The following is a 16,569-nucleotide window of genomic DNA, read 5'->3' as shown; positions in this document are numbered from 1 at the left end:
TTGGTTGGCAGTTTCTCAGGTCTCAAATTGCATGGATCAGGTGGTTTCAGATCAGCTGAGTGATGGGTAGACTATTATGTGTAATAGCATTGTTTGTCACATTGGAAGGTTGTTGGTAATCAGCACAGAGTTGTAGGAGTTAGCCATGGGACATTGAACAATACTGCAGGCGTGATTACACCATGTGCAGTTCAAGTTTGTAATTTGTAAAGTTGGTAGTCCACACACACCCTTTTTTTTTTTTTTAACAATGCATATGTCTAAGTTATTCATGTTATACTGTACAATTCCTGTGGGTTTTTTTTTTTTTTTTAGATGCATTTCTACAGAGATGTTTTGTCCTTTTTATGCTGTCAGTTGTTGTGCTTTGCTCCTGTGGGCCAATAAGTTTCCCATCACTTTGTTCAACAGCATATTTCACCTCTTTTTTTCTTTTTTTTCTTTTTTTTTGGCTCTCCACATGGACAGAGTATAATCAAGCACTAATGCCTTCCTGCCTCCCCTGAGGACTGCTTCTAGTTGCCTGTTAAGATTTCATTTGCATGGTTAATTAGTAAATTAAAAGGAGAGCCTGTCCCAATCTTTTCCCAGCAACCCCTGTGTGTGCTGTCTTTTTCTACACCTCTCTTTTTCTCTCCAAGCTGTTCTGTTCGTCTGACACCACCCACAGCCACAAGTGCCACTTCCCACTCGAGTCCACTTTTGCCGGCTGTAATGGCTGACCTCCTTGAGCAGAGGTTCGCTACCAGCACAGTGTATGCATGGCTGTGGCACATAAACAATGGAAGGCAGTGGCGGGGGGGCTCTGGGTAAAATTATCACTCTAACATTCAGGGAGCTGAAGATGAGATGAGAAATTTGCAAAGGCTCAATCTGTGTGGCTACGAATTACCAAAACCTTTCCAAGCTTACATCTGTCTTTGTGGCTCTGTTCTGCCCCTAGTGCTATCTTTCTCTGAACTGCTTTCTAATGTTGAGAAAAAACACAACATGCAGGAGCTAAACATTTTTCTGCAGATGGATATCAACCCTTTTTTTTTCTTGCTGTTAAAGTGATAAGATAGGAATTTTCAGATCATTGAGTGACCCAGTGGTGTTTTGCTGCAGAGTGACTGTTAAAATGACCTTGTTTGTCCTGTGTTGGATGCAGGAATGCTGCTGGTGCACAAAAACTCTCTCTCTGTCTCTCCTTTTGGCTAGCTCTTGTTCTGCTATTCTCCCACTCTCTTAGCCAGGAAAAGGACATCTGAGCTTGTTGACTCCAGCACTTGTGCTGCCATAGTCTGCAGCTCCCTTGACGCCCTTGAGTGCATTAGCTCCCTGTCTCTCACGCAACCTGGTCCTGTGGTGAGCCACGGCGTCTCCAGGGTTTTGTAGTTTTTAGTGAGTGATTTAGAATGCGGCCCACACTGTTTAGTAATCTTGACTTCACACTGCTCTTGGTGCTATTATGGAGGGAGTTCATTTAGAAAGTCCATTAACCACTTTGAGTGGAGATTAAACTTCCCTGGAGAGTTTTAGTCTAATCACTAATCACTATCTTTAAAATGCACCTTTTCTGATTAGACTTTCACTATGGCTACCATTATATTTAATTGTGTAACCGAAGTGGTACAGTGGAAGTGTCACAGCAGCATTTTTAATGCTATGTATTGATGTATAGTTCACATTCAGCACATGTGAAATTTATGACAGCACTTGCCTGCTAAGACACTGCACCTTGTTTTTCCAGACAAGAAGTCAACTTTCCTTGCATTAAACGGGCTGTGCTTTTGATGGAAGATGAAAAATGGAACACAAAAGACATTTCTCTGCCTTGTGGTGGGCTGTTCAGTGTCAGGGAGAACTGTAGAAACCAAAAGAGATGCTGAGATTTTCTCTCCAGTCCCACTGCTGTGGCTGTCAGTCTGCTCTGACAAATCTCCATCATTTAGAATGACAGATACACACAAACACATGCACACATGCGGTACCATGCAATCTCTTATCTCCCAATTACAGCAGATTAGAACCAATGTTATTGTCTTTGATCCTAAGTGTGCGGGGGCTCTGGGGAAACAGTGACATTTCCGTCTGATGCTTGGCATATGTTAGCAGGGCTCTGCCGGGACCAATTAAGTTAATATTTAATGTGTGTCCCACTCTTGATGGGCCCAGCCAAGGCTGGCACAGCAGCAGAGGAGACATGATCGGCGTTTAGTATCACCCTCACTGTGCACTCGGTTGTTCCCAGCTAGACCTGTGGGAGAGCATCACTGATGTTCTGCCATCCCACAACTGATTGAAACACCTGCAGAGAACCAAGCCTCAAAGTCAGTAGAGAGAGAGACCTAAGACCACCATTTAATTAAACTGGAAGACTGCCAACATAGGTTTTTGGGATTAGAATATGGTGCAGCGTTTTTTTTATATTTAGCAGTGATATTCACTAACAGTCAGCATTTGGTATGAAGTATAAACTACTCAAAATGTTTTCCACCAACTTCAATCCATGTTTGAAAAGTGGAACAATGACAAAATATTTAGCTGCTTATTGATAGACAAAATGTTCTTTCTTTACACCCACATGTCTGTGTTTAAGGCCAGCGTTGTTGTATAGTTAAAAAAAAAAAAAAAACATGTCAAATGATTTAGAAACCACCCACCTTCTGTCAAAATGTTTGTATTTATTTATTTATTTATTTAACAGAGGTTGGAGTTTTTATATCTGTATTGAGTGGTAGACTTAATAAAAACCAGTGCAGTAAAGTTTGTAATTTTATTTATGTAAGCAGCTTGGCTCTAGCATTAGATAGAAATGTCAGGTTTTTTTTTATAAACCACGGTCCAGATTAAATCATTTCCCAATATGCCCTAAAATTTTGTGAAATTTGTGAGAAAATAAAACTGAATAAATATTATTCTGCCATTAGCTCAAAAGGTTTGCTTCGTATGACCAAATACCAGAAATCTAGCCTAAATTCCTAGCAGCATGCCTCAGAATGCAATGGTAAACATCAGCTGTCATGTATTGCTTATTAGAACCACCAGTATAGATTAGAGTGTAAAGTGACATTTAATATATATACCATTTTCAAAATCATAAATTGCGGGCTGAAACGTTAGATGTTTGACTTGACTTACCTAAATACTCAGCATAGAATTTGTGTCCATGTATTGCGGACAATACATCCAGCTTTTTGTCTCTTGATTGTAAAATGTTAAATGAGTGTTTAATGGAAGTCTTACTGGTTAAACAGTGGCTCCTGGATTCTTCTGTGTAGCGTTTGAACTCAAGCTATTATTCTTATTTGCTTTTAAAAGGCTCATAAACTGTTTATGTGCTCCCACTAAGACATGTGCTTTCTAGCTCCTGAGCAGCAAGCTATATTTGAGCAAGTTTCTGCTTTTATGTATGAGAAGAGAGAAAACGAGCATGTACTGAGTGCAATGCTGTTTTTCTGATGCCTCCATCAGAATATTTACTGGCATGAATTTCTAGGAAAAATGGCAGGAGAGCATAGCCCAGTAATTGCTGGCATTAAGTTAAACAAGACGGTCAGCTTTATCACTGAGCCCAGCTGAGAAATTGTTTCCATATTATATTTTTGTGTTCCTGTATGTGCTGTTTTTGCTGTACCGTTCTGTGATTTATCAAGCAGAATGTGCATCTTTTCCCAAGCAAACAGTCTCCATTTATAACTGAACAGACAAGTCCCTTCTATTTGTAGTTATTAATCAGAGTTGACTGTAGCGGGCATGGCCACTGGAGCTCAGACTGATAGACTCTCAGTCAGAGAGGAAAAGCCTGTCACATACTGCTGACAAATACACAGATTTATGAAGCCTACATAGTCAGGCAACTCTCTATAAACAAATGCATTTGCCTGAAAAGAGCAGCTCTGAAAATGGATCGCTTCTACGAATGCACATTTTTAAACACACAAGGATGCAGTGTTGCTAAGAGTGGAGATCATTTTATTAGAAAATTAAAGCCGGTGTATTGTTGAATGTCTTCAATGACGTGTAGCTTGACTAATTAACGGATCAAACGCTACTTACGTATAATCCTTGTCATAGACCATTGAGTTTATCAGTTTACTACACACCAAGCCAGAACAACTGACGATAGCATGTCAGGACTTGACCTTACTGTGAGAAAAATAGCACTTTAATCTGTGGCTTTGAGCCCGACAAGTGCTTTATGCCCAATCTTTGATTTGTTTTGAGTGTTTCTCTTCGCCATTGATGTCTGGCTGTTTTTTGTTGCAAGAGACAGTTTGGTGCAGCCACTAGCCTCTTTCTGTCAGCACCAGCCCAAAGAGATTAGCTCTATGAGTGTGTCTTGTTTCCCAGTGGAGCCCGGCCCCAGTCCATCACAGTCCCAGCTCTGGTCCAAGCCAAAAAGGATGAGGGGATGGGTGAGAAAAGGGGTGGGAGAGATGAGTGAGGGTGGGAAGGGGGTTGAAGTTATAGAAAACTGTGGCCATGATTGCAGTAATCCTGTTATCACTCGTACTAAAGCTGGTCACTCTGGTGACCTGGAGACACAAATGTTAAGCTGCCTCTGTCTCTCTACTTTCGCCCCTGCTCTTTTCACTCATCCCTGCTCTATCTCACTCTCTTTAGCCAGCCTCATTGAATGTCAGGGGGTGGTCTTGGCTCTGGCTAGCTCTAAATTCACAGTCTTCACACACACCACAGGCTATCTCAAATTCTGTCTGAACAAAGGGGGTTTTTCTCCTGCAGTACTTGAACTTCTTGCCCATCTCATGCATCTTAATGTTTCCACAGTTGTACAGGGTCAAATGTTGAGAGAAAATGCTCTACTTATCTCCACTGAAAACGCAATTTTAGCCCCGAGTTGATGATTAATGTGTGATTTGATAAACTAATTCAAAACCTTGCATAGTTTTCCCCCAGAAAGAGTAAATAATGTGGTCAAATATAGCTTCTCATCTATTAGCTCACACACACTGTCATTTGTTAACAGGATAATGGGGCGTAAAGATGGCCATTATTCTCTCAGTCCAGAACATATGCTGAAATCCTGTGCAAAACCACACTAATACACAGGCTCACAAGCACTCTCAGACACACACAAACAATATACAAAGATGACAAAGTTATTTAAAAGGAAGGGCATGCGCACACTGTGAAGGACCAAGTGTATCATCCCATGTTGTGTATCCCTCAATCAGATCATTGTCCCTGACACATAGCAGCAGTGCCATGTTCTAGATTCTGTTTGAAAGTAAACCTGCTGTGTCAGCCTTGAACCTGACGCTGCTGGTCAGGTGACTTGGTATTCAATCTAGTAGCTTGATGTTGATAATAGCATAATTGACATTCTGCACTCTTTCTCTGCACTCAGCCGCTCTGTAGATCAGTTGCTATAGGTCAAAAACACGATCAAAGTCCACCGGCCCCAGTTTGCATTGCTAATAATGCCAGCAAATAATTGTGCTAAAGAACTGTTTCCCGCATAATGCGCTATTTGTCTGCATAGGAGACATAATAGCAGAGGGCTTTTAATTCTGTGGAGAATGCACTGCCCTCTGTTATTAACTCATTAGACCTCAACGCTTTAATTCAGAGCCATTGTCTGACCTTCCCACTGTGTGTGGGCTGAGTAACATCACAAGGCTCCAGCATGGCATTACAGTAGTAAGAATATTTCAGCTAGCCACATACAATCCGATCATTCTACTTTAATGATCTTTGATGTCCTGTGGCATCTGAAATTAGTAGAACAAATAAATGTAAATGTGGGAATGGAGACAGATAATCACAGAGGGCCTAATTTTCATATTAACAAGAATATAAAGATTAACCAAATGCAGAAATTAGCAATGCAGGGAGTAAACGTGGAAATTCAGTTCTCAGGCTGAACCTTCCATTCAGTAAAGGAGAGAGAGCACATGAAATAGCAAAAGCAGGTAGAGATTTAAAATGGATAATTAACAAGTTTCTTTCCATTACATTTGGAATCAGTCAAACCCATTCCTAGTAAAGAGAGCAGAAAATTGAATCAGCGTATCTGCAGAAAGAAATTACTGCCATTTTCCACCTTAATTAGATGTCTTTGCTAAAATCATACCATGGGCAACCATGCTGGCATGCAGCGCTCAACATATGGCCACTATCTGTATACACATCTCACTCTTGAAGCTGTTGTCTTTGAGATATGCCGCCTAGTCTCCAAGGCACATTCTGGCTCACTGTTCTTCCTCTGCTGCCATCTTGTTTCCCCTCCTCAGACAGATTAACACAACACATCTCATTTCTAAGGTTTTTTTTTTTTTTTTTAACACTACAAATATTTGAGGTCATTTTTTTTTTGTCTGTTGTAATATGCTTGTCTTGGAGTGTGAGGTAGCATGTGAATACCCTCCAAAGTACTGAATTCTTAAGGAATTATCCAGAGGATCCAGCTAAGAATAAATTGATAGATCAGGGGAAAATGCAGCGGATATTATCATCCCATTCCAGATGGTCATTTGGATGGCAACAAATGGTCCACTGAGCCAGTCCCACAGAGATTAAAATATTAGGCATGCATGTACAAATCTCTCCTGGCACAAAAACAAAAGTGAAATTAAGGAGATTCACCATGCGAGAACAATGAGCAGTTGACTAATGGCTCGTCCACTTTCTTAATCACAGCCCAGGTAGCTAGTAGGCTGGGATGGCTGCAATATTTGCATGCTAATGCAGTTGCTGTAAGCTAGGTGCACACACACTGAGGCAGGGGACACGGTCTTTCTGTGTTAACATGGGCTGTATCTCATGCTTATGCTGTGCCTGTGTTGGTGTGAGTGGTGTACGTGTGGGCAAACAGACACTCATGTTGCTGGATTTATCGGTTTCATTCAGGAATATTTTGTTTCTTGCCACCATCCATGTCTGTGTATTTCTTTTTTTTCTGCTTGTCGTTCATGCATGTGTAGACAAATTGTTACTTCAAACTGTACAATTTTGTGTGTGAGTGATGCACCATAGAAAGTGTAAACAGGAAAGCTACACAGTTATGAATTGTTTGGCACATTTTCACTTACTTCTCTGACTGTGATGGTTAATGTGTTCCGCTGAGCCCCCCTCTCTCTCTCTCTTTCTCTCTCTCTCTCTCTCTCTCTCTCTCTCACACACATCAGGAAGTGATGCAGATGGAACAGCAGCTCGGGGGTCGCCTGATTGACGAGCCTCACGTCCTGCTTTTCAAAGACAGCTACCACAACCTGCGCCTGTCCATCCATGACATGCCCCAGGCACATTGGAGAAGCAAGCTGCTAGCTGGCTACCAGGTGTGTTGGGTGGCCCGGAGGGGCTGCAAAGGCATGGAGTCACTCCAGATCAGAGTGGGAGCACAGAAATGTAATTCAAGTGCCTGGATGAATCTGTCAAATTAGTGAATCAGAGGATATAGGGCTTTCTAATATGGTTGTTTGTATACTTATTTAAAATCCATGCTGTCTGGAGTTATTTTAAATTAGTCATGCAGAGAAATTAAAGGAGAATGGACTACGTGTCGGCAGAAACGATGGTACTAAGTAATCAAAAGTTCTAAAGGAGCAACTTTTTATTGTTAATGAGGGCTCATGCTTTAGCCGTCTCTGGAAAGTTGTTTAAATTTTATTTGGTTCAGAGTTTTAATTAAGTATGTTTTGGTTTTGCTTCAGTTGATCACTTTAAAGATTCAAATAAAAGAGTGTTTTCACTCTGTTACTGCAGGACTCTTATGTCCAATAACCTTTTCGTTATGCCACTGTGTGCAACTTTAAGTCATTTGGTAGTGTCGACCTTTGGAGCCTTTGGAGTGTGTGCGGACCCTTCTGCACAGAGTGTTTGTGTTTTTGTCTGCTTCTCCCTGTGCACGGAGTGTGTTCGTATGCATATTAGAGGTGGGTTGTGTGCAGTAACCCAGAGCTGCAAGCTGATTGATTATCCTAGCTGCCGCTCTCTCAAAGGGAGCTCAGATGAAATATAGAGCAGTATGTAAATATCTGGAACTTTACAACTCGAATCCTCTCTCCAGCTCTACTACTCTCCCCACTGCACTGCAGCCCCAGCAATGGAGACACAAGAGCTGTTCAAAGAGGACGAGAAAATGTTCTGGCTGTAACTATGTAAGTGCTGAGCACCAGGTCCCAAAAGAGAACACACAGGCTGCGCCAAGCAAGCAGCAGCAGCAGCAACAATGCATCCAGAACAGAGGCTTATTCCTCTGGACGGTGCCTGTTCATTTGGAAGTGTTATTCTCTTCTCAGCAGTGCGGTCAAAAAGGCTGTTAGCCTCCCAGGGGCCCCCAGGAAGACTTTTGTGCTCTTCACCTGGCTCCCTCTGTGCCTGTCTGACTGGGTAACAGTGCCCTCGTTTGGTTAGCAGCACATACTGCAGACCCGCTTCGCTCTCAAACTGAGTTTTCAGCTGTTGAACCCCAGTTAAAGTGAAGAGTTAATGTGCCCTGCGGAGCCCAAATGAAGCATGAATATGTAGCGACAAAGAAAAAGATGTATAAGTAAGAGAAATGTGAGCACTGAATTAACTCTACAGAAAACTTTGTGGTAGCGGTTTGCTAGACAGGTATTAATCAAAACTACATTTGCATACATACTGTGTCTCTTCATGCATGATGTTTTAGTTCATAGTTATGATGTAGCTTATACACCATCAGTTTCATTTGTAACATAAGTAGCACATAATGACCATACCTGCAGAAGGATGCTGAATATACTAATAAAATAAAGAGAAACATTTCTTATGCCAAATATATATACAGTATATGATATAGTGTGTTATTTCTTAAAATAGTAGGTTGTAGCTGGACAGATGGAAATTAACTCACTTTAAAGAAAGTGTGTGCGTAAGAGCACATTATTTCTCTTACTAAAGTGTCGTCGTTCTGCTGCCTCAGATATATTTAAAGATTTTTGCCAAACATTGACAGCTTATGTCAGTATAATTAACGGTGACTTCATTTGTATTCTAGGCATGTGGTCCTGCTTAGGCACTTTTCAGACATCCTGTTCTGACTGTGTTGCTGTTTGTGTGTGCTGCATCTTCTGTTTTTTCCTGCAGGAGATCCCATTCTACCACATCTGGAACGGTTCCCAGCGGTACCTGCACTGCACATTTACTTTGGAGCGTCTCAGCCTCAGCACCTGCGAGCTCACCTGCCAGCTGTGCGTGTGGCAGGTGGAAGGGGAGGGACAGAGCTTTAGCCTCGACTTTAATATTGCGAAGGTAACATTCGGCATAACTACTGAGCTAGAACCTGCATCCACTGTCCGGTTTCTTCAGCATTGTTAGTATTCATAAAAGATTAGTATCCATGGTGGGCTGAGACTATACTTTGTATTACTGTTTGATTTACTTGAAAGCTTCATGACCTTTGTTCCTACCAGGACACCCGAGCTTTGGACTCTGAGTTTCTGTTAATGGACAGTAACACCACAGCTCTGGCAGGCCCCAGCGCCTTTCAGATCCCGTACCTCATCAGGCAGAAAATCTGCAGCAGCCTGGATGCTCCCTGTCCCAATGGAGCCGACTGGAGAATGCTAGCACAAAGACTTAAACTTGAGAGGTAAATACCAACTGTGTACAATAACATAATGCCTTATCTGATCACTGGAGCAAGCTAAAAGCCCATGAGAAATATAGCAGACCCTCATTTATTTAAGCCTCTCGAGAATGGGGGTTGCACCAAAAAATGCACAGATTAAACTTGCACACAGCCTGTTTAAAATAATACACCTACAATCACACCAAATGTGAAAGGTCTTACTAACTAACATAGAGGTTGACATCTAATGATGAAATGCCAGTAATATTACACAGTCAATGTAAAGTGCATGACCACAGTCAAGTGTTGTTCCTAAAGTTCAGGTAAACAAGGTTCTGCCTTAGCAAACTAATCCTCATTTCACACAGCTAACATTAAAGGATTAAAATGGACTTGATGGATACAGCTATCATCTCTGTGAGAAAACATGAACCCCCGCCCATTCCTTTTTTTTCCTCAGGAACAGGTAAGCAGCTTAAAGTCTGCAGCTAAACTTGTACCTGCTACATTCTGCTTAACGGCTGTAATTGGAAAGGTAGCACGCTAGCTGCCCTTCAGCAGCAGCAAAGATGGAATAGGTTTGGCTGTGTGCCGACCTCAAACCAATTCATTCTCACAGTAACTGTACTTTATCACTTGAGCACCTGTAGCAGAGCGGAGCCAGCCATTGATCCCTTATCCTCCAATTTAATTTCTACCTTGTAATGGAATCAAATAGTTACACTAAATTTGTCCAATCAACTTTATTTACCTCAATTAATCACAAATTTAATTGATGCACTACAGGTTTAATTAGCAATGTTTTGCTCAACATAATCAATTCTCATTTAGGTCTCAGAAAAGAACAACTGCTCTGATGTTTGATCTGTCCTTAACAACACATTTTCCTGAAAAGGCAGCAGCTCCTTGGCATTTTGTCATGCTGTAATTCTGTTTGTTTCTGTGTGTGTGTGTGTGTGTTCAGACTAAGCGGAACGGGACCAATCAATAAAACTTAAAATGCCAAGAACCTTTTATTTGATCTTTTTCTCCCAAGACTGTGCAAATGGCTGTGTCTGAGCCATACAAGATAAGCTTGTGTTTCACACAGCGAGGTGAATAACCAGGGTTGACGCGTCGGATGCTAAGCTCTGTCTTTTTTTATCTAAATAATGGCATAGAGAAGGTTTTTTTTTTTTTTTTGACCAACACTTTGCTTTGTTGTGCCTGCTCGATGCAAAGGGAAGGCTGTGTGTCTTATAAAATCCAATTGCCTCCAAATAGCTGATTGAGACTGTTTTCAGTGTTTGTGTACTGCCAAAGCAGACACCTATTTATAACGATTGCCGAAAAGCAAACCAAACACAAGAAGTAGTAATGGAATCTGTCTGACCTTTTTCAAGGTGAAAATGACTTGTCAGTTTTAGGCGTTCTGTCTCACCCCTGTCCCACTCTCACAGTACATTTCCCCTTTGTGCCAAGGCTTTCTCTGTTCTGTCGTTTTTAATGTCTTGTGCTCTACATAGCAGTTAAGACCCCAGACATTTGGAGAACAGAAAAAGGCCATTAAATCAAACAAGCATCTTTGGGTACTTGGGGATCAGATCAGATCCCACTCAGCATCAAATATACAACTGGCTGGGGCTCCTGCTTTGTTGTCATTGATTGGGTTTGATCGTAAAGGTTCTGCTCTTAAAAATGGAAAAGGTCACTTCCGACTTAACTGTGAAAGTCAATATAGGATTTACTGTATGAGATTTAGGGCCAATTTCAACATCAAATAAAGAGGAATGAATCTTATGCTCTTAATCTTTAAATAAAAATTGCCAAAGATTCTGTATTTGACAGCAGCCTCAAGAGCCAGACTGTGTTCTTATACCTTTTATCATTTTTCCACTTAGTGCTCTAAAATGGCACACTGTGATGTAGCAGTATAAGACACAGTAAAAGTTGACATTGACAGAGTTAAAAGGAGGAGAAGCCAAATAAAATAGCAGCTGAAAAGGTTTTGTTAACGCTTTGTTGAAGGACATAAAAGCAGAGGCTCGTTTGATATTTGTGCATCGCTTGATTTTGATACAAATCAACTCATTCATTTATTGTTCCCTCTGTTATTTTTGAGTTTTCCTCTCCCCTGCTGTCTGCAGACACATGAGTTTCTTTGCATCCAAAGCGAGCCCGACCTCTGTGATCCTGGACCTGTGGGAGGCACAACATTTCCACAGCGGCAACATCAACCAGCTGGCGACAGTCATGGCTGACATTGGCAAACAGGAAGCCATGATATTTCTGGTCTCTGATGGCGAGTGCTAACCCAGAAAGGTGGAAGAGACTGGTGCAGAAGAAAGTAAACAATATACACACACACACACACACACACACACACAAATACAATAACTGCAGCGGGATTCAGCAGAGCAGAGTTGAGCTGCTCCTCTTCTTCACTGTAGAAGATGATAAAGGATTTATGAAAGGTTGAGTCCCTATTTGTTATTAAAACAGAATAAAATACTTTAACTGACCGACCAAATGAGGGAAAAGTCAGAGTTTTGGTGTGTGGACAAATGTATTTATGAACTGAGAAAAGAAAATACTCTTTATTTTAAAGTTAACTTGGTCCTCACCCTTTCTTTATTTTTTTTAAAATGGCATTAAATTATTGCATTTTATAAATTGTTATAATTAAATATTGCTCCAAATGAGAAGCAATATGCAAACATAATACTAATGTCCAATTTACCACTTAGATTGCAATTATGTATAATATGATGGGTTTTGAATTAAAAGGGATGTGACAAAAGGTGACAGTCCTTTCAGGTTCAAGAGAAAAGGCGACATATGCAACTGGCAGGTTCGTTATGACAATATCTCAGTTGTCAACTTGGTCATCAGGGTCTGTGAACATCCCCTTCCATCCAATCCAGTGACCTTCTATGTCTCTTATGTATCGTTATCTGTTCCTTAAAACACACATGTGCAGATGGCTTGTAGCACATCCTGGACTTGCTGGTTTAAAATGGATTGTAAGCGAGATCCTTAAAACCTGTTTGTTTTTGTTTTGGTCCAACCGGTATCACTACTGTGAATGTAACATCTCAACATCTTGATTCAGCAAGACACTTCACAGCTTCTAAACAGATATGTGGGGCTTGGGTTCTTTGAACTTTCGGTAAAGGGAGGAGGGAGTAATGTATTTACTAAAGTCATATTTCAAAAGCCATTTCTATTTAAAGCTTGTGTGTTTGATCCATGCAGTTTATTTCACATCTTATATTGGCCCAATCGTTCATTGTGGCATTTCTTTCTTCTTAAAATTCTACAGCTAATGAAGGAGCCATAGGGCCGAAAGGCATTCCAGCTGCATATATGAAAACTGAATGTTGTCACTACTTATTTTCAAAATGACATTTTCCCTTGATTACAATAATTTTGTTGCAGGGAGAAAATTAATAATAATAATATGGCCAAAAGGGTTATTATCTTATAAAATAATAATGAAGAGCACTTTCCCTTAGAAAGTTTTGTTTTGTTTTCTATAATTCATAAAGCAATGCTGGTGCAAATTCTCATTTGCATTGTGACAAACACACCTGTCTCTTAAAGAAAGTGAAGAAGTTAATAGTGGCTTAATCAGACCATAATGTCACTTTTTTTGTTGTTGTTGTTTTCTGCAGGTTCATGCAACAAACCATAAACTGCAACTACGCATTTGCTGATTTCAATATTTTGTTGTTTAGTTAATATGATCATTTTTATTTTAATGGATATATCAGATCACACAACATAAATCAAAAGTATCCTTGTGCAGTAATTATACTTTTAAGAGCAATCCCAAATTAGCCATAGTTCTCTCTCTGTCTGCCTCAGGGTTGCATGTGAAGTTGTCTGTTAAAAGTTGTAAAGAGAGCCCTTTTCATTACATCCCCTCATATTCCAACAGCTAGCACAGTCCATCCAAACAGCTGCGCTGGCTTCAACCTTTAACTCTAACAGGAGCCTCTTTTATGATTGTCAGATATTTGGAATGTATATTTGTTTTCTTGTAGTGGGGGCGGGGGCAGAATCTTGTTTCCTTTTTTTTCCACAAATTGTAGATCTTTTTTTTAATAAGGCATCTCCCTGTTGACTAATTTAGTTCCCTTTGAACACTTTTTATAAATTGCTGTACTATTTGATACAGAGATGCCATGAAGTTAAATGTTCTTGATTTCTTTTCATGTTGAAATGGATCTTCGTCACATGTAATATGTATATACTTTTTCTATGCCAGCCGTGTGCTGTCACTTTGCATACTGTATATCAGCAGAATTGGTAACCAAAGTTTTATGAATATTATTTGAGACCACTACATTCTTATATTTTTTCCATGCAAATATTGTTTGAGCTTTATTTGACCTACAACTAGTATAGAATAAGTCTGAGTTGCTGTCTCCTCAAAATTCCAAATCCTTATTTTATCTCATCGCTTTTGTCCTTGAGGCAACTTAATACTGTTTGTTCGAGCAGTAGTGTCAGTTTACGTTATCACTTTGTAAAGAAATGTAAATTATATTTTAATATGAAGCCAAAAAAACCACACTTAACTGGCACAGCATTTGTCAAGTCTAAACCGTGACGTGTTTGCCTATATACTGTTCTTTGGCGATATAGCAGTGAAGACTTTTTGCAGTGTTAAGGGTTTAGAGACTCTTTTTACAGGAAGTTTCCTAGTTTGTTCATCCTAACTCTGCATTCATCTACCTGATTATTTTTCTAAATGTTAGCATTTAAGTACAAGGTGGAAAGAGTTTTCAATGCTTAATGAATCACTACACTGGGACTGTGTGGAGGCTAATTGGAAAAAAGAGAACATCAGCTCTTGGACAATGACAAGCTAGTGTTGACACAGCATGTTTAGATGAGCCATGACAGTTGTACAGTCTGTGTGTGAAATTTTATCACCCCTGTCATTTTCTTGGATGTGTTGTCTAAGCACATTTCAGTAATGTAATTCACCAGCCACCAGGATGTTCATCTTCACATCTAACTTGTCCAGCAAATCTGCAATTACTGTGTTTGTGTGTATGTGTGTGATGAATACATTTTCCTTTATGACGGAATCTGGGCCTGATACTGTAGTTCTGCATAAGACACGCGTCAGTAACTTACATGCTTTGTTCAAGGGTTTAAAACAATTCCACCCCCGTGTTAAAATTGTTGCATCTTACAGTTGTACTTTGTGTCACTCATTACTGTTGAGTGTTCAGGGTGTAAGTGTGCGCGCGTGTGTGTGTGTGTTTTGAGTGACAGACTGGGTGTGTGCGTACCACCCTGTAATTTCTGATTGAACTGTTTTGTTTTTGAACTAAGAACAATAGACATCTGTACTTGTGAATGGTTTCTCTCTTTAGTTCCTTGATTCAATGTTCCTTGCCTTTCTGCAAGTAAAAAATGCTGTATTTATTAAATGCCACAGCGCTTATGCAATTGTATAATCTTTTTTTTTTTAATGTTTACCTTTTGTGTTCCTTACTGTCGATGTAAATTGTCAAAACTTTTGTGGCAATGGAAAAACCTCTGCTAAGGGAGATTTTCCGTACTTTTTGGACAATGATATGGATTTGTGGGTAGAATTTTGGAAATTCGTTTCTAAGTGCTTTCAAGTATTTACTTGGCCTTATGTACATATATATATATATATATATATATCTATGACATTTCAGAAAGGTATGTATAGTAATTCAACCTGAAATTGCTGTAAATAAATTATATATTGTTAGATCAAGGACTGGATCTTTTGCTGTGAAATGAAATTGTGATCAAATGATAAAATGTAGCAGTTAAATAATTTATTTATTTTTTTTGTTTGTGTTTTGTTTTTGTTTTTACATGAAAACTGATGGAGCTAAAACAGTGGTTCGTTCCCTTTTGGCTTGTATACTTGCAGTCATTCTACAAATGAGTTCAGCAAAAATTCCTTTAATAATGTAAAAAGTTCACTTTTTGGTGTTATTGATTATTATTGATTATCTAACAGCTCTCTTCAGCAAACTTACTTGGCCAGTAATTATGTGACTAGTATTACGAAAAAAAAAAACTCAAGATAAAAGTTAATACTCTAGGTGGATTTGAGATATGGATATCCATATCTCTCTCTACACACACGCGCTGGTCATACAATTGTAAATCTTCACAAAGTTGACTTATTTCACTAATTCCATTCAAGAAGTGAAACTCATTCTTTCCACACGGACTGATATATTTCAAGTGTTTATTTCTTTAATTTTGACGATTATAACAACTAATGAAAACCCCAAATTCAGTATCTCAGAAAATTAGGATTTTTAGAAATCTTGGCCAACTGAAAAGTATGAGCATGTACAGCACTCAGTACTTAGTTGAGCTCCTTTTGCATGAAGTACTGCAGCAATGCGTCGTGGCATGGAGTCGATCAGTCTGTGGCACTGCTCGGGTGTTCTGAGAGCCCAGGTTGCTCTGATAGAGGCCTTCAGCTCTTCTGCATTGTTGGGTTTGGCATATCGCATCTTCCTCTTCACAATGCCCCATAGATTTTCGGGGTTGGGGTTAAGGTCAGGCGAGTTCGCTGGCCAATCAAGAACAGGGATAGCATCATCCTTAAACAGGTACTGGTAGATTTGGCACTGTGTGCAGGTGCCAAGTCCTGTAGGACAATGAAATCTGCATCTCCATAAAGTTGGTCAGCAGCCGGAAGCGTGAACTGCTCTAAAACATCCTGGTATAAAGCTGCGTTCACCTTCGACCTCAGAAAACAGTGGAGCGACACCAGCAGATGACATCACTGACTGTGGAAACTTTACACTCGACCTCAAGCAAAGTGGATTCTGGGCCTCTCCCCTCTTCCTCTAGACTCTGGGATCCTGATTTCCAAAGGAAATGCAAAATTGACTATCAGAACATAACTTTGGACCACTCAGCAGCAGTCCAGTACTTTTTGTCTTTAGCCCAGGTGAGACGCTTTTGAAGCTGTCTGTTGTTCGAGTGGCTTGACACATGGACTGCGACAGCTGAAACTCAGGTCTGTGCGTAGT

General features: G+C 40.1%; 1 protein-coding gene across 7 annotated transcripts in view; it reads left to right on the top strand.

Moving 5' to 3' along the window:
- unc5a (unc-5 netrin receptor A) overlaps nt 1-14,290 on the top strand; it is a 125,854-nt gene extending 111,564 nt beyond the window's left edge. For 6 of the 7 annotated variants that reach the window (XM_067517485.1, XM_067517480.1, XM_067517479.1 and 3 more), the window contains 4 exons: nt 7,134-7,283; nt 9,058-9,222; nt 9,384-9,562; nt 11,668-14,290. In XM_067517485.1, the coding sequence (XP_067373586.1) occupies nt 7,134-7,283; nt 9,058-9,222; nt 9,384-9,562; nt 11,668-11,833 (660 nt within the window). In that variant the 3' untranslated portion in view covers nt 11,834-14,290. Of the gene's footprint in view, nt 1-7,133; nt 7,284-9,057; nt 9,223-9,383; nt 9,563-9,909 lie in introns of all 7 variants that reach the window. The other variant, XM_067517481.1, reaches the window with a different exon arrangement.
- Nucleotides 14,291-16,569: the final 2,279 nt, after the last annotated feature.

Source organism: Channa argus, chromosome 10, assembly GCF_033026475.1.
Source record: "Channa argus isolate prfri chromosome 10, Channa argus male v1.0, whole genome shotgun sequence".
Lineage (NCBI taxonomy): Eukaryota > Metazoa > Chordata > Actinopteri > Anabantiformes > Channidae > Channa > Channa argus.
This window is presented reverse-complemented; position numbering and strand designations above follow the sequence as displayed.